The sequence below is a fragment of the Ambystoma mexicanum genome, chromosome 3q (genome assembly GCF_040938575.1).
Source record: "Ambystoma mexicanum isolate Mex_15411 chromosome 3q, UKY_AmexF1_1, whole genome shotgun sequence".
Lineage (NCBI taxonomy): Eukaryota > Metazoa > Chordata > Amphibia > Caudata > Ambystomatidae > Ambystoma > Ambystoma mexicanum.
In genome coordinates this window covers 223,370,234-223,393,934 of record NC_090926.1, presented here as the reverse complement: position 1 = coordinate 223,393,934, position 23,701 = coordinate 223,370,234, and the positions used below count along the sequence as shown (strand labels likewise).

At 43.4% G+C, this 23,701-nt stretch overlaps 1 protein-coding gene across 2 annotated transcripts in view; it reads right to left on the bottom strand.

The window, feature by feature from the left end:
* The window catches only part of KIF5A (kinesin family member 5A), a 902,746-nt gene that overhangs the window by 169,384 nt on the left and 709,661 nt on the right, over positions 1-23,701 (bottom strand). For both annotated transcript variants that reach the window (XM_069653594.1, XM_069653595.1), the window contains exons 22-23: positions 21,354-21,425; positions 7,536-7,640 (exon numbers count right to left, since the gene is read on the bottom strand). In XM_069653594.1, the coding sequence (XP_069509695.1) occupies positions 7,536-7,640; positions 21,354-21,425 (177 nt within the window). The remainder of the gene's footprint in view (positions 1-7,535; positions 7,641-21,353; positions 21,426-23,701) is intronic.

Below are 23,701 nucleotides of genomic sequence, written 5' to 3'. Positions count from 1 at the left end.
ATATTTAAGCACCACCCAGCTACTGAATGCAAAGTATTGCAAAATTCCGAAAAGCCTATTACTAGTTCCAATTTCTAAAGGCTTGTTAAATAAGCCATTAAGCTGTCTACTACTCTGCGTACTCCACCTGAATAGGCAATGAATCAATATATAATAGTTTGGAGTGTATTTGACACACTTGACTTTGGTGATAATTTGTAAAAACTCTTCAGCACTGATTAATGAGTTAACCAATCCATCAATAAATTCAAATGCCTTAGTATTCAATCATATATATATATATATATATATATATATATATATTTATATATTAGTACAATTAGACCTTTTTTTCATTTATTCTCAGCAAATTCAAACTCTGGTCCTAATCTTGGTCTCCTATGTTTTCTGTGGGGTCTTTTGATCCCACAGTTTCAATGATCTCATCTAGAATCTCTCTATTCTAGTAACACTGGACCACATGTTGCACCCTTTCCAAGTCTACATTTCTGACTTTCAGCACAGGCTTTCTCAAGGATTTAGTAAACATAGCAAATTACACAGAGAAGAAAAACAAAGTTAATGCCAGCTATCAACTATTATCTCTGTTTTGAATCCATCCAAATTATGGAAGTTTAAACACACCCCTGCTTCTTTGATGCTTTCTCTTCAATACATTTTGTTTCATAAACAATTGCTCTTTGTAGAATTAGTCTTATTTTCAACTCTGCATTTAAACGGTTGTTTGGAATGAAATGCCCACTTTTCCAAAACAATTATACTTGCTTAATGAACAAACCATTCACTTTTTGTATCAATAATCTTCCTCTTGATATTGGTTTGGCTGTGGGTACTCTAAAAGAATACAATAAGAGTAGAAAAAAGAATGTTTCTTTCGTTTCTTGTATTCATCCCTGTCGGCATGATTCTACTCTCCTTAACAATATTCACTGTACAGCATGAGTTATAATTCACTGCATTTTAAGAAATAAAAGCTGCTTCAGTGTTTGCCGTCTGTGTTGACTAGCAAGAAAAAGGACTGTGTGTTTCATCTGGTGTTCATCATGTTGAGAGTATTTTTGATAGGTGATTTAGATCTTATACCTTTAATATATTTTTAATTAATGTTGCTGTTGTAGGAAATTCCTAGGTTGGAATTTCTGTCAGTTTCAGATGTGGGTAATCACATGGGAAGAAGATGATTTCACTCACTGGCTGTAGCCATATAGTAATTGTTTTCATTGGCACTGTTTGATTTCAATAAATGTTCTATTGATTGCATTTTAGTTTACTTTAGATGTGTGTTTAGAGAGATTGATACTTAAGTTCTAATTGTTATCAGTTTTGGAACTGAAACTGTGTATTTTGTCTTGATGTTAGTTGTTTGATCATTATTAATTGTTTTGTACGAAATATACTCTAGCACTTTTTTTTTACAAGTGAGATTTGAGAAATCTTAATTTTATTGTTCCTGTATTTTCTGTTCATTGTTTTATTATTATATTCTCTGTATGTATATAGGCATTTTAATCTGGGAATACACTACCCTCAGATTTTAGTTTGGGAATAAAATTAATACATTCTTTTGATTTTATAGTGCATATTTGTAGATCCTAGATAAGAAAAAAATATGTGTATGCTAAGGAAGGATAACACATGAATTGGCAGGCAATACCATTTACTCCTTCAATAGATCGATTATATGTATGTTTTTAAATAAGATACTGATAACACCTTGTTTCTTTTGATTTTTTGGTCTCTGGCCACTCATCAATTATGAATTGTATTGTTGTAAATGTTTTGATTGTCAGGTCTGCTAGGCCCATACACAGATTGGGACGCTATTTCTTTTACAGGAGAACATAATTTAGGATTAGAGTTTTGGTAGGCTTAGACTGTAATTAGTTTCGGCTTTAACCAGAGACCTGAGGTGATCCCAAGCCAACATGGTGGGGGGGGGGGGAACGGAAATCTCATTAGTTGCTCCTCAAAGACAAAGGCAGGCTATTTAAGGTTCTAAACTGCCTTTCATTTAGTATTCAAGCAGGAAGGTTCTGTATTTTCTGAGTAAGGTTGGGACCTTACCTGGCCTGCGGAGAATGAAGATGTACCCAATAACCCCCACTGGACTGCAAAGACTGAGGACTTTTTCCAAAATCTGCTTCAGACTGACACCCCTGGGGGGAAGGGCAAGTGGACAAAATAAAAAACTTCCAGGCATCAGCTCTACCCTCTGTCTCAGCTTGCTTTATTCTTTCTCTGGGTATCTGCTGATCTGTAAAACATAAAACACAACTGTACTAACTCAATAGATCTAAATGTTCCGCTTCCCTTTCTTCCTTTATATCGATGCCTTTGCCTAAAGCCTAGAGGCAGACTCTTCTTCACATTTCCTTTTGGCTCCTTTTGTTTTTCCATTCTAGAAGACGAGTTCCTGCTGCTGTCTTGTTGTCTTAGAACTGTCTTCTTCTGAAAGTCTCTTTCATCTCCTACTCAGATTGGGCCTCATTACGATTTTGGTGGTAGCCATGCCGCTATTGGGTCCGGGTCCCCAGAATGGGGAATTACCGGGCCATTCAGAGTTCGGAGGGCCCAGTAATTCCTCCCTCCAGGAACCTGGGCCCAGACCATCCCCATTCCCATTCAGCCCCCATGGGGCTGAATGGGAATGGGGGAGGGAGCTAACAACGGGCTGATTACGACCGGCCCATTGTTAGCTCCCTCTTCCCCTCGCGGGACCCGCTCTGCACGTCTGGTGAAACCAGACGTGCAGAGCGGGTCCCGCGAGGGGACCTCGTAATGTGGCGGAATGGTGTTAACGGGTCTGCATCCTTTTGCGGCACCCGTTAACTCATTCCGCCACTCTTGTAATGAGGCCCATTGTCTTTAACATTATCTTCTATTTGTTTGAAAATGCTCCTTACTGTGGCTATAAGTAGTTTTTACTAACTAATTGGATTCAAGTCTTTTTTTCTAACTACTTAACTTCTTCTTGCTTAACCAATATTTACACTTTCTGTATAAGTTTGCCCTTGGTTGTGATTGCTTAACTTAGGCTTCGTAGTCCATTTCAAACTATTTTCAGCATATCAATATTTACCTTTTCTTTTTCTGTCTTCCACGCTCCTGAAACGATTGCCCCACATGACCGCTCTGCTTCACATTCAGTGGGCTTCTCCTCACACTGCAGATCCATAACCTGACTCCCACGCTCTGAACATTACGACTGAATTCCTTCATTGCTACAATGCACGCACTACAGCTAAGGCCTCGGCATTGACATGACACTCGTATAATCAAGGAACACGTCACACGCATGGCACGCCGCAAGGTCCTTTGCTCGTCATTTCCTAAGAAGCTCGCTCGCACGCAGTCCTTCAGCTTCCCAACATTCACGTGGGCTGATGCGATCGTTAACAACAAAATTGAAGATCAGGTTTAGCGTTGCCTGAATTAAAACACGCTGAAGACTAGACAGCAGCCTTTCTTCTTGTTTATCTTGTCAAGCAGCTTACTTAAGTCTTTAACGAAAAGCTCCCCTTTACACTTCTGAAACTATTTATATCAACTGTACTCCCTCTCCCCTTCATAATACAATGAGTCTTTTAAATAATTCACTCTGCCAAACTTTAGTTTTGTTATCCTGGACACTTAGCTCAGTTTTCACTGCTGAAGTTTTCCTCTTGAATAAGATTCCGGTAATTTTTCTCTGGAGCTGCTGAAGCGGTGACCTTATTTGCGTAGTTCTGAGTATGAAAGGTAGTTTAGAACCCCCACAGAGGGTTCCAAATAGTCACAAGTAAGCCTTCAGCCAATCACTGAGGATTCCTACCTTCACCATCCTGGAATGGGATAATACCATTGTCCTAAATGCCAAGATTACGGAGGGTAACCAAAAACCAATCATCACTTCAAACATATCATACACAGAAACTTGACCCCCTTACACACACAGGTCTCTATTTCCACGGCATGGATCTGATCTTCCTGGGCATAAATCTGATATTACTGGGCAGAGACCTGACACGTTCAGCCTAGTAAAGTCATTTTTGATGAAGAAATAAGTCAGAACTGTGAGGTGACAGGTTTGGAGAGAACTCTGTGGGACATTGGTGTGTTACGGTGCGGTGCACCGATTAATAGCTGTGCATATGCTATTGTTCGCTACCTTTTTTGAAGAAGACTATACGTTTTCTTTATTCACAGTGTGTAGAAGGGACGTTCAACAGTATTTCAGTTCTTTCATGAGTATTTTTCTGATCATGCGCACTAGCAGGAACAGTAACGCAGGAAGTGTAGTGCCTTCCAAGCGCGCACCATAGCATCAACTAGACCACTGCGTTAAATGATTATATCCTTCATGGTTTGTCTGGGAATTAAAGCATTTGAATAACGTTTCACGCAGAGAACAGTATCACTGCTCTAAGCCAACCAAGGCCTCAGAGGAGGACAGTGCCTCCGCTCTACGCAGAACCCAGGCCTTTAAAAGGAACAGGGTTTTCGCATCATGCACTCTCAAGACAGTTGAAGAGGAAGATGTACTTTTCATTTTCTATGGATTCCTCATCGCAGTGAGTTGTGCATTTTTGTAAAAAGACTTTCTGAATGGCATTGAATTTCTAGGAGAAACCTTTCAAGATTTTTAGTACAGGAAGTAGAATAGATTAGATACAGTTAGTTAGGCAATGCTTAATAGATGGTAGTCTATTTAGGCCAGATTCATTACTTATATCTTCAGTGTTAAATTCTTGAACCTGGAGCCTTTTTTAAATCTGGAGAGACTTAAAGCAAGGCACCTACCTGTGAGGTAGAATTTTGGAACAAAACTCAGCAGGATTAAATCAATAACCTTCTCTAGCAGTTAGTAGAGGATCACAGGTACAATGGGGTATGTAAGACCGGGAGTTGGGGAGAGGGTATTTCAAGAACAGTTATGTTTTACCATATTCTTTTCTCTCTCCCCTGCAGATCTTCTGGAGACTAGGAAGTCCTGAAGTCTGTTTGTTATTTTATCCACTTTCTCTCCCCCCCTGGGATGTGTCAGTTCAGCTGTATCTGTAACCAGGTGTAGATGAGACGCCCTTGTGTGTCTGTGGGGTTCAGCAGCTCCCGCGGATCAAGAAAGTCAGGACCTGACATGAATTGACCCATTATTACCAGTGTACACATTGATAGATAATTAAATTGTTATGGCAAGATGTAACTGTGTTGCTAATAGGACAATCGATTCTATCAGCTAGTTGAATTCAGATCACAATAAAAATATATAATTCTTAATGATTCTTTTATTATATATAAAAATCTGTTTCCTAGCTAGGTATTGTCACGGAAAATTGAGTGAAAAGCACAAGGGGCTGATGCAAGGATATAGTTCTAAAAAGACAGTTTTTAGTTACATAACCAAAACAGGAGATACACTCCTCAATAATGAACTGTGAACCAACGAAAACTTCCTTACAAAAAAATTGAGTTTAGCTCATCCTAGTCGTCAGTCTAGTATCCGTTAGAGTACCCTTGTCTTTGTCTATGAGTGGCATGCTTTCAGGTTCCCAAATCTGTTTCTGTAGATGACTCTGAGGTCTACTTGTCACGTGTCACAAAGTTGGCAAAATGTTCCACCACTGGCCACAAAGTTGGCTAAATCTCAGGTTCTCTGTCATGTTTTTATAGCGGAGCTAGGCTTTCACCATGATGTATCTGCCCTCCCATAAACTGGGAATGCACATTTCTAGTCTTATGTCAACTGTCCCCTCCATCTTCTAGGGTCTTAGTCCCTTGCACAGTCTTCTCCTTGCTACTATTGTCCTAGCCTCCATGCTCTTTGGTGAGGTTGTATCATCTTGTTCCTCCATCCTACCTCTACAATCTGCTCTGGCCCTGCCTGGTCCATTTGAAACCTCTCTGATTTTACTGACTAGCTGGGTGGCGTTTCCCCCTCTCTCCTTCTTGACCAGTGCAACTATTTCCCCTTCTAGACAGGTAGCACCCCTCCCATCCTGGTCTCAAGATCGGGCCAATGCTTGCTCTCTCTGCCCTTATTTATACTCCTGGTGATCACTGCTTCAACATAGTTCTCTCCTTCCTACCTTCTCTAAATGAAACCTCATTGATCAATACCACTCTTTTCTGATGAAATCTCTCTTTGTTCTCCAACCTCCCACTACTTCTTCTAAGCTGCTCTCTTCTCAATAAAAAATAAACAGCCAAACCTCTTTAAACACATTCCTCCATCTCCTTCTCGAACACCCAACATCACTGGAAAGAGCAGGCTGTTTTGTTAAGTCTGCCCACCCCTCCCTCTGGGCGGTGCTTTGAGATACGGACTGCAGCTGTGACAGCTGGTCAGTTAGGGGGTTGGCTACCCTCTAGCTCAGCACCTGAAATGGTTTGAGCTATGGGGGATAAAGACATAATACCCATACACCATCTTGGATTCAACCCACCCCCCCAAGTTGCACGAGTATGAACCCACTGAACCTCTTCCTGCCCTTTGTGAACAAGCTGAAGGAAAACACTTGGATGCAAGCAGGAGCATTCTGCCTTAAGACAATGCTTTTTGTGTGCTTCTGTGCTGTAAGGCAAGGCATTCGGTGCAGCGTTTTTGCATTGCTCTTGCCTGTGCTTTGTGGCATCCCACACTGACTCAGGAGACTGCAGACTCCACACCATCTTGTTTTGCACAGATTTTTCTGCACACATTGAAATTAAACCGAAAGCTGACAAATAAACTAGAGAAGGAGCAGAGCCGAATTAGCCAGGTGTGAAATATAGGTAACAGAAACAAGTTAAAGAATCATGTACTTTAGATGTGCACCGAACAGAAACACACAATCCAGTTGTAGAAAAGTGATACAAAAAGGAGTGTATGTTAAGCTGTTCAAATATACATGTTTTAAGGAAGAAAAATAGTAAAATAACAGTATTGCGTTTGAAAGCATTCCAAAATTAGCAGAAAACATCATTATGACTACAGCGCTGTCAGAAAAACAGTGGTAATGCAGTGGTAACTATGTTAACATTACAGCATCGCCATACAATTCTGGTGCTATGGGAGAGGATTTTCCTCCAGCGAAATGTTGAAGGTAAATCCTCCACCAGTAGCAAAACCGAAGAATTACCACTAGCGCTTATTCCGCTGAAATCTCAATCGAGTCCTACAGACATCAAACAATGGGGACTTACGCAGGCCACCACCCCTTGTAACCTTGCAGTAATTCCGCGGGACCAAGTGGCAGCAATGGTAATACTGTTTGGCAATATTTCAGCGGATTTACCACAGAAATAGCGCCAAACTTCTTATAAGACCCTTAGTACACTGACATGAACTTGGTTTCATTTGCAGTTTCTGGTGCAAAAATATTAAGAAAGGCACATTTCTCTAACAATAATCCACTAGCATTGATAGATCATGCTTGGTTGAGGAATCTTATCTGGCTTCAGGGAATATTGTCACTAAAGATGAGTATAGTTCAGCCAAGTTTGTAACCCATAGTTGATGTATTGCCGGAGAAGACCACCTCCACCAAAGCAAAATACAACCGAAGTGTGGCACATACCTGTTTGTGAACCTTTGTAAGCTGATCCAGGTTGTTCTCAAGAAAGGAAATCTTCTGCTTCTGGGAGTGAATCCCCCCACTGTCTTCAGGCTCCATCTCAGAACTCTGCAGGGTACAAAATAGAAATCAAGCTTAAGACCCAGCAGGAATCCACTATCTAGACTGTCCAGGGTTTAGCCTTACAGAAATGAGGCCCCATCCTTCACTTGAGTGTTCATTGTCAATGTTGATTCCTTTAGGTGCTGTAGTTATTCGGTGGTGGGCCTGCTGCAAGTTGGTATCTAAGATCTAGCCTTCCACTAACACTAGTGAGCAATTACAAAGAATAAAGACATACACATGTAAAGATGGATTTCTAGAATCTGGCCTGGTGGACAGATTCTAGGAGGCTACCCTAGTTGCAATGAACAGGGACTCTGCGAGGTTAGCCAAAACCCTATCAAGGTAGCAATGGAGAGCAGTCAAGGCTTATTGTTGTCAGATCCTGCAAATGGCCAGTGGTTGTTCATAATATTGGGAGATGATTTGTTAGAGCGAGGTGCTAGAGGAGGGATCATTTAGTGTTTTGTTTCCTTGTTTCCTATTTTCTTTAACTAGCCACCCTCCTCGATCAGTCTACCCCAGCACCCTTATAACCAGTACGTGCCCTTGGACACCCTTCCCTGACTAGCCACTGAGGCTGGTCCACCCCCTTCCTTGCACTTGTTGACCCTTACCCCTCGCTCCCCAGTCACATGCCCTTCTGGGCTCCCCTTAGCATGTGCCCAACCCCTGGGGCCCCCTCCCTCTTGCACTCCCCGCTTCTCCCTTTCCCTTATGCCATCCGTTCCACCCTGAGCTGCCCCATCCCCCTGCACTTCTTGTCACTGCACGTGCACGATATCTATGTCACAAGACCTAGTAGGACCATTATAGTTGTTTCTCCTCTGTCGCCCCCCCGCACCTCTTTGTCTTGTGGCGCCTGGAAACACTTTTTGCTGTATAGGCGCCATACAAATGTTCAATAAATACAATTAAAAAAGGAAAAAATTAAGACAGGATAGGTGGGAGTGCTTAGCAAAGGCAATAAAGTTGTAGACATTCATGAGAACAGCTTGCGTGTAGTGACAGGAGCAGACACCTGCTTGATGAGGGTCTCGAAGGTTGTGGATGTCTAAGAAATTGGTACGACGGTTGAACACAACCCTTTTGAGCACTTTAGAGAAGTGTGCGGAAAGAGACACAGGGTGAAAGTTAGTCAGTAGGTTTGGGTCAGACCCTTGCTTTGCTAGGAGAGATAACCGTGGCCATTTTCAAAACAGAGAGAAAGCAAGCTGAGTGGAAGGACAGGTTGAAGAGTTCAGCAAGGTAAAGGCCACTAAATGGACAATAGGCTTCACAACTGCAATTGCACAATGCAATCCCTGTCAGTGAAGAAATGCAGAATTCAACGCTGCAGGCCTCAAGACAATTCACATGCTGGAAAAGAGTGAGTTGCAGCAGCGGTCACCATTTGCAGGCCAAGACAGGCGTCCTTCCAGTTGCGGTCACAGAGCTGCTCCAGGACATATTCCCTTGAAGATAGGAAGCTGGAATTGTGGGAGAAGGCTACTTGTGGCACAAGCTGCAGACCACAAGAGTTCCGGGCTTGAAAGTGGAACAGTGCTGGTTCTCGCAAAATAGCCTAAGAGAGAGCTGGTCAGTCCACCGGGCAGTCCAGGGACACCTCCAAAGACTCTGAAGGGCTGGATCGTTGAGAAAGTTTTCAGACAAGTTGGTCGCACTAGTCAAGGGCTGAAGAACCACAGAGGGATTCAAGCACATCAGCAGGGCTTCGGCAGCCGGATACTGGCAGGGATGCTGATCCACTAAAGCAGTCACCTTTGGGTCATCAACTGGCTGCTCTTCTTTGAGGGATTTTGGCTCCACCGGAGATCAGAAGAATGATTGCGGGAGTCCTACTCTTATCTAAAAATCTGAGCTGAAAGCAAGTCCAAGCCCACCAATGGTAGGGATCTGCACCATTCAAACAGGCAGTAGTTGTCCAATCAGGGACAGCTACTGGTTTCACATCCGGGCCAGTAGCAGACTTACTGGCACCGTTGACAGTCTGGGACTAGACAGTCCCTGTCCCTTTCCCGCACCACATACACATGCAGATAATCGCAAGCCCTCGAAAGCAGAAGCTTTCCTGGGCAAGTGCATGACTTTATAAGGACTTTCCTGACCTTAGAGGGCAGGAGAAACGTCATACTACAATATGTCCAAAGAACAAATGGAAATCTCGTGGCACACCCATATTAGGGCACTAGCCACGTTTAGTAGCCGCACACAAAAAAAAGTGAATGTGCACACTTATAATAATGCAAAAATTGTAGAAATGTAACTGCTACCACCAGCTTGCCTTTGGCACATATAAAAGTTACCAAAAATATAGGGTGATACAAAAGTACCCCCATTGCTCTGCATTGTAAAATAATGCACGCAATATAAAAATATAAGAATTCAAAAAGGAAACAAAGTTTCACAGTACTGATAGGCTGATGGACTGATTGGTTTCCCCATACCAATTGAGCAAAAGGCAAGAGAAAAAGTCAAGTCAGGATCAGGAGCAAAAAGAATGGGGTTCCATAGGAAACCATAGAGGGAAAGTTGAAAGAAGAAAATCTTTTCTAGCAACATGCACAGGTATTTGTGCAAATGATGCTTTTGTTGTCATTTATTCATCAATCATTTGTTTTTTCAGGGGAAACTGCCTATTGGGCCAACATGTGTTTTTCACGACTGCGCCTCCTTTGGGATACATGCTTCTTCAAGGCTAAGGGCCTCATTATGAGTTTGCCGGTCTGGAAATAAGGTGCCGCTAACATGTACCAGCACCTTTGCGGACCGCCAAACTCCAGGTCTACCAGTCGGGGCTGTGATCTACTGGCAGGCCTGACCGGGTGGTAGGCAGGCCCCTACCGGCAGATAATTGCCACACTCATCGGCATCAGTATTACCGGTGCTGGTAATTGCGGCATTCCCATCCCATCGGAATGGGGAGTTACCGGCATCTCCGCTGCCCCTAATATCCCAGTATGACAGGGATATCGGGTGGCAGAGATGATGCAGTATTTCACCGGTATCCTGCCAGAACTACCGGCGGAATACTGGGGAACACCGTAATGAACCCCTAGGCTTACTATCAAAGCCTGGAAAAGCACCATGTACAGTGCCGAATTCCTGTCAGAACAATATTCAGTTGCTCCTGTAAAATGAGCCATTGATAACTATATCACAACAAAATGGCCTTTGTGCAAATACCTGTGTGTAAACCTTTATTCCAAGCTTGTTAAAGCTCTCAGAAATGAAGTAGTGCATAGACCGCTTTGAGTCCAGTTTGGTTTCCTAAACATAATCAACCCCAACCCAGTCCTTCAGGAATTCTGATAGGCGCTTCTTACATAGTGTGAAATCTTCTGACTGCCAGTAGCCCAAACCAAAGGGTGGGAATCCGAGCTTGAACTCAGGACAAGGTGAGTGACATCACAAGAAAAGACAACACCACCTGCTACCCAAGTGATCACAAAGCTACTAAGTCGATGCAGACATGATTTCATTTGGAGAAACGGTAGGGGGCATTATTCAATATCAGCTCTCTCACGGTAGTTTTCCAAGTCTGGTTATAATTTTTGATTTGTGCTATTTAACCCTAATGGCCACACAAGCACCCTTACACAGGCCTAAGCTCTTGGGTTACTTACTGGAGCCTAGCCAGCCCTCCAAAGTCCTAATTGTGGCCAAATGCACACACGCATCTTAAGCCGCCTCTGAGAACTTTCCCGTAGAGGGCGTTTCTACCACAACGCAGTTTGAGACCATAAAAATGGAAAAAGATGCTATTTGAATGACTACTACAATACAATAATCAAGAATGACAAATAGGGGCCTGAGTGGGAGTGGTGTGCATGTGGGACAGCTGAAGGTGGTGGGACTTTGGGTCAGCAGGCACTGGGATCATCTTCAGGGCGTAGAAGACACTCAAAGGAGGGTCGTACATGAGCTAATAGGGGACTGCCCCGGCTCCAAAGTATTATAACCCAAGAAATGGGCAGAAATCCTTTACATTTCAATCATGTCTCTTGGCTCACATACAGCCCATGAAGGCATAACCCTTTCTTTTGGTAGGTCTGCAGGTCTTGCGCAACAATACAAGTTACAGCCTAGCCGGGAGTATTTGTAGCCACCAACACGGAGAGTGAGGTATCCTTTCAAGGATTTCCGGTGAGTTTAAATACTATGGCCCTCATTCCGAGGTTGGTGCTAGTCATGGCGCTATTAGTGCCATGACTAGCACCATTACCTGTACCGTGTCCGCCCTCGTTCAATGGGGATTTACCGGTCTAGTCCGACCTTTGTAGGACCGGGAAGTCCCCATTAAAAATGTCAATCCCCATTCCCATTTGAGCCCCCATAGGGCTAAATGGGAATGGGGAGGGTGCTAACAACGGTACCGTAAATTACGGCAACGTTATTAGTCCCTTTGCGGATCCCGTCCATACCGCCTGGTAAAAGCAGGCGTTAAGGACTGGGCCGCAAAGGGACCTCGTAGTAGGGCACAAAGGGTTTACGGGCACTGATGTCCTTAACGGTGCCCGGTATCCCTTTGCGCCCTACTCGGAATGACCCCCTATGGCTTTCATTTCCCCTACAAAAACAGTACTCCTAATGCTGCGAGAAAACCTGTGGTTTGACTCACAGATAATCAATTCCTTCTTGGCTGACACAGAGGTCCGATGAAGGCGCCACAACATGACACATGCCCTTTATTTTGGTGTCCTTTTTGATCCTGAGCACCAATACAAGTACATCTACCAACAGAACTGGAATAAAGTCAATGCAAATATTCAACCAGATGGGATAAAAAAAAAGCACAACATCTCCAGTGAGAGGTGAGTGTGCGTTCCCTCATAAGCAAAACAGCATAATAAGATAATATGTCACATGCATACATGTCAATGAGTCCCAGTTGCAAGTAGGCTTAAAATGACAATACAAATAAAAATAAAAATAGTAATGTAAACGTAATTAAGAATATACAGAAGTGAACCTATGCTAGCCTGGAACGGCTAACACAAAATTAACATAAGTCAACCAGGGCAAACAGATCACGTTTTGAAGAATGCGTTGCATCAACAGAGACATATTGATTATGCTTTAAGTGCAAAAAGATGTGACACCCTGTTTTTGGAATTTTCTTTAATACTGAGCCACGGAAGTACTGCACATTGTTTGTGCCTATCCACACATGCAGTAAGACTTGCTGCAATTGCACCTCACCAAGCAATAGAATTGAGCAGCTGGGGAGCAGGTGTAAGTGAATCTAGGTCACCTGGCCTAAGCCCCGCCCACCTGGTGCTTTCCTGGTTGCTGCTCTTTTTCACCACTTAGCAAGCCCTGCCCACCTGGTGCCTTCCTGCTTGCCGCTCTTTTCCTACTTAAGGAGCCCTCCAGCCTCTTTTCCTTTGCAGCTGGGGAGCAGGTGTAAGTAGATCTAGGTCACCTGGCCTAAGGCCCACCCACCTGGTGCCTTAGTGCTTGCTGCTCCTTTCACTACTTAAGGAGCCCTCCAGCCTCTTTTCCTTTGCAGTTAGGGAGCAGGTGTAAGTGGATCGAGGTCACCAGGCCCAAGCCCCGCCCACCTAGTGCCTTCCTGCTTGCCGCTCTTTTCCCTACTTAAGGAGCCCTCCAGCCTCTTTTCCTTTGCAGCTTGGGAGCAGGTGTAAGTGGAGCTAGGTCACCTGGCCTAAGCCCCGCCCACCTGGTGCCGTCTTGGTTGCCGCTATTTTTCACCACTTAAGGAGCCCTCCAGCCTCTTTTCCTTTGCAGCTGGGGAGCAGGTGTAAGTGGATCTAGGTCACCTGGCCTAAGCCCCGCCCACCAGGTGCCTTCCTCCTTGCCGCTCTTTTTCACCACTTAGCAAGCCCCGCCCACCTGGTGCCTTCCTGGTTGCCGCTCTTTTTCACCACTTAGCAAGCCCCGCCCACCTGGTGCCTTCCTGCTTGTCGCTCTTTTCCATACTTAAGGAGCCCTCCAGCCACTTTTCCTTTGCAGCCGGCGAGCAGGTGTAAGTGGATCTAGGTCACCTGGCCTAAACCCCGCCCCCCTGGTGCCTTTCTGCTTGCCGCTCTTTCCCGTACTTAAGGAGCCCTCCAGCCTCTTTTCATTTGCAGCTGGGGAGCAGGTGTGAGTGGATCTGGGTAATCTGGCCTAAGCACCACTCACCTTCTTAGCCCTGCCTCTTCCTTCCTGCTCTTAACTCTTAGATCAAGGGCGTATCTCGCCCGGGCGTCCAAAGAAAAGGGCAATTCCTGTTTGAACCTGTTCGGACCAAGAGGATCCACGACCGAACCCCTGCTAAGACAGCAGGTAAGCATGCACCAACATGTGTTTACACCCTCTGTCCTCACAGGTCATCCCCACCCTCTCTGGTCCCCCCGTGCTGTTCCCTTGTGCTCCCCCCTTCCCTCACACAGGAGTCTGTCCTGCTACATTCTGGTTTCACCATCACCGTCTTGTGGCCAATGCTGGATTTTACTTTTATGGACTTCATTGATTCACGGTGCGTTACCCTTTCTCAACTCGCATGCTGGACTTCCTTTGCATCTTGTATTCATGGTGATCCTGAATCATGCTGTTCCCATCTTCATCTTGTATCCAGGCTTGCAACATTATGTGTTACTACTGACTTCTGCAGTTGTATTCGCTCTCCCCTCTTGCTTCTCCACTGACTGCTTACTCTCTGTTCTATCCTCCCGTTTCCCTTTTCCTATCTCCTTCCCCCCTCCCCTTACTTTCTTCTACGCACTTACTCTATCAGAATTGTCCCTGGACCTAGTATGATAGCAATCTCGTCTGTCGCTCCCCCATCCCCTTACTGCCCCCCTCCCTCCCTCCAGCACTATTTGAAACATTGTCAGGTCTAGTACGATAGTCGCTTGTTTTGTTCCTCCCCTCCCTTTCTGCACCCCTCTCCCTCACCTTTTGTTTTTCTCCGGCTCTACCAGAAATGTCGTCAGGCCTAGTACTGTAGTCACCTGCCTGTTTCCATTTCCTTCCCACTCTCCCCCTCCCTTCCTTATCTAAGTCTTAGCTCTTGCACTATCTGAAATGTCGTCAGGCCAAGTACGATAGTTAATTTCACATCCTTACTGTTCATAGCCTGTAAGAATTTAATTGCATTTTCCCTTGTTCCCTCCCTTGCCTTGAAGCGCTTTGAAACACATTGGGCCTCATTCCGAGTATGGCGGTAGGGGGTTAACGGCACCGGTAAGGATGCCGGTGCTGTTAACACCCTACCGCCACATTCCGAGGTCCCTTAGAGGGTCCCACCAGGAACGGCTGGTCTGACCAGCCGTTCTTAGCGGGACCTGTTATTTGCTCCGTCCCCATTGCCATTGAGCCCTATGGGGGCTTGAATGGGAATGGGGAATGGTTTTCTGAACCGTGACTTACCGGGTCCTCCAATGTTGAAATGACCCGGTGAGTCCCCATTCAGAGACACCGGACCCGGACCCGGCTGCCTCCAAACTCGGAATGACCCCCATTGTGTATAGGCGGTATATAAATAAACTATCATATCATATCATAACACACTTTTCATGCTAAGACCTTTCTGATGAAAGTGGAAAAAGAAATATGCCCCACAAAAACTGGTCGACAATGGTGGCGATGGCTCATGAATAAAAAGCCACGATCCACAATAATCTTGACCCTTGAGGGGCTAAGTATACTAGACCCCTTAAGCAGATCGAGTTTGTCTTTTTTTAAATACCAAATATTTAAATATTGTTTTAGAAGCGTGTGCTTCCAGACTATAGGCCTACAATGATTTGCTGTGGATAGTATCCTGGGTCCCACTAACTTTTTACTCATTTTTCAATAAAAATGTTTTTGGTTTGGAAAGGTGGGAGTGATGTCAAAGAGGTTTTGTGATAGTATGAAAATAATGATAAAAAACAGAAACATCTGTCAAAGAGACTACTGGTCGTCCTTTGACTTCTTTACCTGTACCCGTTTAGATAGGCGCGGCACCATCATCCCTGAGGGCCAGGTAACAGAAGCTAGGGCAAGTTAGTTGCTGCTCTCTGTCCTCTTCTTCTCTTTCCTGCTGACACCTTTGGTATTTAATTACCCAAAGTCAGAGCTTTGTACCATCACCATTCTCTTGGAATGACTGATTGCATGTAGTTGTTTGCACTTAATTGAAATATAAAGGATTTCTGCCGATTTCTTGTGTTATAATCATCTTCTGGGCAACAATGGTAGCTTTGAGTGTAAATACTTCTATATGTTGGTCAAGTTTCCCTTTTTAATTACTGCTCAAACTGCATGTTTCGACCCTGTCCCTTTTACTTTAAACAACTTGGTTTATGTATTATGGGCACTGCCTGACTAGCAAGCCTGCAAATAACAATGGCCAGGTAGGTCTGAAGATTCCTAATTTAAGTACTTGAAAGACACATTGGTCAGCTATCCTAGGACTAGTCAAAAGAGAGACACATCAGCCAAATTGGTTTATATGGGATCGACTGGAGATTAGGAATGTAATTTACTGAGCAAGGACCATTATTTGTAGCAAAACATAAAGTGTTAGCCCCAAAGTTCCCACAGTTACATTTTGTGATGGACAAAATGTCAATGTTTTTTTATAATTATTCTAACAATTGATATCTTTTGATAAATATACCGCAATGTGAGTGACTTTGGTTACACACATTGAGATGAGATTTTGCAGTTTAAAAATAGAACAGAAACAGTTTTTTTGTGTACAAGGAGCATGAAGATAATTTGCAGATGTAAGCACAAAGAAGAGCAATCAAAAGTGGTGTGGATTACAAATCCGCTTGCAGTTTAGACCATATAAAGGAACAATAGTAATATGGCACATATAACTAATTTGTGAAGGGCTACCTTTGACACAAGTGGCTTGTTGTCACTACATAAGGAGCAACACAATGGTCTATTAAACCATACAAGAGTGAGTTGGCAGGGCCTAGGAAACAAAGGCTTGGCTGAGTGGCTCTCTATTGGCTAAGGCAATTGGTGACCTAGCCAGGACTAAGACACCGGAGCTAAGCATGTTGACCCAGAATGCTTTAAACAAATGGTATCATGTTGTATCACACCCCTGAAGATAGCATTGAACAACTTTGAAAGCATGCAAAATCGTTCAACTGCACAGACCAACAGTGCAATTTCCCCGATCTTTAGGAAGGGTGAGAAAAACAACCCAGAATACTATTGCATAGTCAATTTCTGCACATTAATCAGAAAATCTTCACAAAATGCATCCTGGTGAATGTGCAAGAGTGGCTAGTGTGTAATAACATTCTATCCCCATTTAGTGCCAAGAGGCCATTAGGTTTGTAGTGATCGTCATAAAAATTATCTTAATCACTTATACAAGTTTCCATAAAAGAATGACTACTCTGGACCATATCTTCTCTCTAATCAACCTTGTGTGGAAATACTGCACAGACAGGTTTATAACACTGATATATCGCCTTCCTTAACTACAGTTGGTAGTCTGACCAGTGGACAGAGCCTGACTCTGCAGGAAACTCATACATGTGCAGCTAAGTCATATATTGCAAGCCACAATCATGCACAAACACCTCCATCCAGCTGCAGACCGGGTTGGTTGGCAGATTAAGGCCCTCATTACAGGTTTGCCGGTCCGGAAAAAAGTGTTGGTAACAACAGTTACCAGCACCCTTTCTGGACCAGCAATCTATAAGTCTGCCGGTAGGGGCTGTAAACTACCGTCTCTGGCCCCTGCCAGCAGATTTTTCACTGAAGCACCGGCACCATTACTAACGGTGCCAGCGCTTCTGGGTTCCGATTCACATGGAGTCAGGACTCCATGATACTGGGAACTTACCGTGTCCTATACCCATAATATTCCGGTATGACTGGGATATCAGGTGCCGGAAACGGTAAGACGAGTCTGCCGGCAACCCGCCTGTAGCACCGGCGGGTTACTTGCAGACTCGTAATGAGGGCCTAAGCAAGGTCATTCAAGTGAATCATGAAGGAAAGCAGGGGTGCCTTCTACCAGTGGTACTTTTCAATGTGCACACTACAATATATATGATGAAAGCAGCAGAAGATGCCCCTAGATTTAATAATGAAAAGATTCTGATGTTCCTCTACATGGATGATACGCATTACTAGTAGGAACTCTGAACTCTCTGCTGAAACAGCGATAAGCAAAGCAAGAAAACAGCATATAAAGAAAATACGCTCAGCATCAGTGGGAAGAAATCAAAGTCATAACAACACAAGGCTGGAAGCAGTTGAAATGCTCCCGCATGTGGGGTTTACCATCAATTGCAGAGGATCATGGCATCAGAAACTGAAGCAAGCGCCTGCATGAGCAGCCACTCCTTAAAATGATATTAGTTAGGACTCATCAAGATATCTAGACAGAGCAATCCATTCAAAGAAAGGTGGCATATCCCTAAATGTGGCTGAGATACAGTGATGGCTGGGTTCTATGTTCCTTTATCGACAGTGTTTTTTTCGATGGGTGTTTTGCTGATTTTGTTTTTTTTCTCAAAAAAAGAATCGAACATTTTTATTTTTGGGGGTCCTCCAACACCCTCTACTCTATTAATCTGACACTATCCCCTACTCCCCCACCCCTTATATATCTTTACCCACAACCCCCAATATTTTTTGATGAGTTTAACTAATATTGGCAAAAAATGGAAGAAAACTATGTCGATGAATATCATCGTACCAATGGCTGTTTGCTTACTCAAGAATTTGAGAGGACCCTGTGGAGAGATCTGATGGGAGCTCCAAAAGGATTGCCCAATATCAGAAAAGCACTTTTGGAAATCTTTGCCGTGTTGTGCCTCGCTTTGTGAATAGACTGGAGTCTTTTCACTGCTTTCATTCACCACTATAAAAACGCTTCTGCAGGCGGAGCCCTGGCGGAGTGAGGCTGAGAGTTCCGGTGTTCCGGCTGCGATGGTCTCATTGGGATCCTGTGAGGCACAGCGTACCAAGGCACAGGGAAAATAAACAACTGATTCACTATGCAAGGACCTGACAAGCGACATCAGGTGAGGCTCCCTGAGAATAGGGTGCTAAGCTCTTTACATATGCTCTTTCCCGTGTATTTCATTGCCCGCCTTTTGAGTTGCAACAAATACATCTGCTCGACGAATTTCCAGCCTATGTTTGGGTACATATTCTCCCGGTGAAGCAAGAGATCGATTTTGGAACTGTACCAAATTCTGTATACACATATACATCTGTTTGCATAAACTCAAATTCAAGCCCATGTTGCTGCTGACAAAGTGACTGCTCCTTCACTCTGTAACTCATGAAGCAAGGGTCGAAAGGTTAACACGTTTGTCTTACATTGGGAAACGCTTTAGCAGGAGAGCGTTTCTTTTGTAAAAAGGGCTTGTGGAATACTGCTGTGCTTGCCTGCCACCTTAAGGGCTGGGTACACGCCCTCTGAGGAATCCCTTGTATATCCCTGAAATAACTGACCTGGTTGGGCTCTTTATCCACTAATCACAGCTCGCCCTATTCCCTCTATCCCGGGGAAAGCTGTTAGCCGTGGGAAAATGGCGGTTTCCTGTGGCAAGAAACCCTATGGGCTTCACTCATCAAAAAAATGTTTTTGTTCATTTCTTTTTTTTCAGTTTACTGAAAGGGAGAAGGGACTATTTTTAGTCCCTTCTCCCCTTCCATGGCGGCCATTTTCTTTGTTTACTATGTCGGACATGAAAAGAGAAAATTAACTACGTTTTCCTGTCTGAGACAGCCATTTTTTTCTGCCTGCGAAATACACCGCCTCTCGCAGCCGGAAATAACCCACCATTAGTACCCTGGTCTAACTGGCCGGGGTACTAATGGCAATAAACCCCAATACTGCGGGGCGGGCCATTACTGCATAAGGTAATGCCCCCGGGGCCTTCGTTAAGGGTCTTGCTACGCTCAGGCCTGTAACTATGCGCCCCGAGGGCATTACCTTGTGCAGTAATCGCCTGCAGCCTCAGCGTCTATTGCCTTATTAATGCAATAGTAATATTTGGTAAAGTCCCAGACTCATGGAAAATTGCAGACATTTTCCAATATATAAAAAAGGGGGGTGGGAAACGCAAGAAATTCACTGTCCCATTTTATTACTATACAGCAGTGGGAAGATTTATGGTAAAGTTCTCCTAGTAAGAGTCGCCTTCAAGCAGACTTTAAGAAAGGGATGAGCACTATTGATTAAGTCTTCAGGATCAACCTGTCATTTAGTAAATATGTTACACTTAGGAGCGGCTCCCTCTACATGATGTATATTGACCTTAAAACAGTCTTCAATGGTTTCCCAAGATCTGAACTTTAGAACTTCCTCTGTAAGAAAATGATAGCATCTATGCTACTCAAAGCAATTACGAAACTCTACTCTGACAGTATGGCTACAGTAAGATGGGACACTGGAGGCAAATGCACAAATTCTTTTTTGGTTGGCAAATGTGTGAAACAAGACCGTACATGTTGTTTAGTCTGCTTTTTATGGGATAATTTAGCTACAGACGCACCAACTATGGTGGGGGGGGGAATGTGGGGGTGGTGATGATACATTTCTGCCCACCCAGTGGCCTCCCGACCCTTAAAAGATAATTTTGTTATATTTAATGACACCACAGGTCTGACAGTAAAATGTAAAAAAACAAAGTAAACCTAACCAGACATTGGGGAAATTGAGCAATGGTCTACTGAGCTTCTCTAAATCGTTCGGGAATAACATCCTTAACTCAACACTCAAGGTTTACAAAGCACAGGCTGTGTTGCAGGGGCATTATATGGGGCTGAAAAGTGGCCACCACTGCAAATATGTTCTTGAACAGGTTGCTCACACCTCCATTAGGTGCACCTAATGTTCCTTTGCACCTGGAGCGTGGTCTTACTCCTATAGAATATAATGTTGCTTTGGAACCCTTGTTACATTGGATAAGACTATGCTCAAGCAACTGCCTGCTGAAATATAGAGAGGCCTCTGTGGGTTTATTGGGTTGACTTCGATGGTGTGACTTCGTTACACTGGTCCAGTTATGTCAAGAACACATTTTATTCTGAACCTTCACGATCTATGGCATAACCCTTCTAATATAACATCAGCTCACAAATTTCTTGTAATAGAGGCATACACTGAGTGGACTTTAAATACAATGAATGACAACCGTTTGCGCTCTCTACTGGCCTTGGGTATCTTGCATTAAAGCAGGTCTGCAGTATGGAAAAATATCTAATGTTTATAGCTAGCCCATTTTTGAGATCTCTTTAACTGGAAATGAGGCTAGCTATATTACCACTTGCAACTGCTCAGATATGCTGGGGCAGAGCGACCTATGGTCTTTGCCGTTTCCGTGTAAATAAACATGGGTCCTTGCAACATTTCCTCTTTGTTTGCTCATCCTATGACAATATCCACCACCGAAACCTAAAGTCGTGTTTAATTATTCATAGAGTAAGGTCTTTCATCACAGCTGGAATACTGTGCAGAAATTCAAATAGTAAGGATGTGCTGTCAGCTTTTAATGGTTAAGCTTGGTCTAATAGAAGTAGATTTGTATTGACCTTGTGATATTGATTTTATATGCCCTGTTTTTACTAGCGGTCATCATCTTTTTTGCAATCCATTTGTATATTTTTATAATACCTACATGAATTTGTACATTTTGTATATGAATTTATTAATTTAAATGTTTATGGCTTAATTGCACTGAAATAAAGTATGTTGAGTGATTGACTATAAAAAAAGTAATTTGTTGTGCTACTTACTTTCTTGACTCGAGTTGTGACGTCTTGAACAAAAAGCTTCCGAAGGTTGTGAAGGGTCTGGAGTTCTCGGGCCTGAAAGGGGAAACACACACACTACAGTTTTCAAAACATATGCATGCGCAGGCAAAAGGCTGAGCTGAGAATATGTGGATCTACTTTCACAATAGGGAAGGCGTGAGAGAAAGGAGTGGCCAAGCAAAAGAACTTGCTCTGCATTGGTGCCTTTCATGTACATAAGTTAGACCGTACAGTAAAACTGTTTATAATATACCATAACAACAGAAAATGTCTTGTATCCTTGATCCATTGCATGACAACATGTACCGTATGCATTTCCAAATTCTTATTTTTCATTGTGGATACTTGCTCAACTGGCTTGTCTCTGCCTCAGAATTGTACAACTTGCCCATATCGTGCTTCTTTTTTTCCACATCTTTTTTATTACAACACGTGGGAGGAATCTGGTGAAGAGCAATATATAAAAACCTGATAACATTGCTGCAAAAACCTAGAAAGTTGTTCCCTTCCACATTCATTTTTGTTTGATTGGTTTCAAGATCGGATCACTGCCTGACCACTAGTACGGGACAATTCCAAAGCATGTGGAGGAGTGTGGCATCAAGTTCTTTACATTGCAAACAACTGTCTGTTTCAATAGGCGAGGACTAAACATGTTCTTAGGTTTCCGCTATGATCTGGTAAGGATTTATGTTGCCTCTACACCAAGTACAGATCAGGGATTATATTTCTGTAACTCGATACATAGTGTACACAACTGTCATCTGTTTATTTATATGGCTGAGGGGGCAGAAACGGAATATCAGTTTTCCTCTACCCTACCCTCTCTGCGATACAAATATGGCAGCATTTACGCCAGCATGACATTTTCATGCTGGCATAATGCTGTGGACTCCTATGGAATCTGCCTGCTTTTTACACTAGCAGATAGCAGGCAGATTCCATAGTAATCCATTGTGAATGTGGCTTGCCATGCATACATGACAGGCAGCGTTTGCTCTACGTGCATTGCGACGTGCAAAAAGAAAAGCAACGTGTGATTACGCCTACATTTACACCTTTGTTTTGCACTTCATGTAAAATGACAAAAAAAGCCATAGAGGGGACATAATTGCATGTACGTGTCCTAACGTCAGAACCTGCTATACCCATCTATATATTGTTTTTTGCTACCAACACGATACAACGTGGGCCATATGTTTGTTTCTTTTGTCAACATTTACACTGGTGTTCTTCTTTCTATTGTCTCAGACAAAAGTGGAATCTCAGCCAGCTTCTTTGGGAATGAAAGAATGAATGACTGTAGGTGGAAGAGTTGCTGCTTTTGAAACAAGGCATATTAGTACTATTGGGCCCCCAAAATGCTTGCCTCTTACTTCACAGCATGACATTTCTAAATTATAGCTCTTTCCACTTTCACAACATACATGTCCGTTTTTGAGGCTTATAATGCATAATCAAAAATCCTTATTGGTAAGTTGTTGTCATTAAGCAATATATATAAGACTAATATAAGCATATTAAGCATACTAAGCCCCGATCTAAGCATTTTATCTCACCAATTGCCAAGCTCGGACCTAAATCTTTTCTCTAACAAATTTGTTTTAGCTTCATTCGGTTTCTGAGAGCAAAAGAATGGAACAGTACGAATATACCTTCTAAACAGGACTGTCCAATGATGTACCCTGATGTTGTCAGGTCCTCTCAGCCCAGAAAGAGAGACAGAAAGACAATTGTGGTACACAAAGTGGGGGGATGTTTTCTCTCGCAGGAAGCATTAGGTAAATATAAGTCTTTGGGGTAGATTAATTTGTGTATGACTGTTTTGGGGGGCTTGAGAAATCATTTTGTAACATAGCTTGCCTTAACCACGGGCAAGAAAGGCTTATGATGTCATCGGCCAAGACAAACTAGAACTTTTGTGAGGGTTTCATAACTGCCTTTCATCAAGTCCCCTTTTGGAATTTGCGATGCTCTGCTCACAGGCCATCTGTAGGTCGGTTTCCGGGGGAGGTGAGAAGAGTTTGGCATCAGTTCAAAGTCTAGAATAGGCAGGGTTCCCAATTACAAATAAACCCTGTCCGACATGCGAGCATGTTGGGCAGCGTTTAATTGTAATTGTACGTGCTTCCTGTCATGCTGTGTACACTGGATCTCCAGCATTTATATGGCTGAGAGGAAGGAAGGTGGTGGAAACACAAGTTGCATTTCGCCCCTCCTCTCCATTATACAAATGATTGAATATGTGGCGGCCATGAATGGAAGGCGTTAAGCCTTACTCAAGGCTTTTATGCCTTTCATTCACATTAAGCCAAATACCAACATGAGCT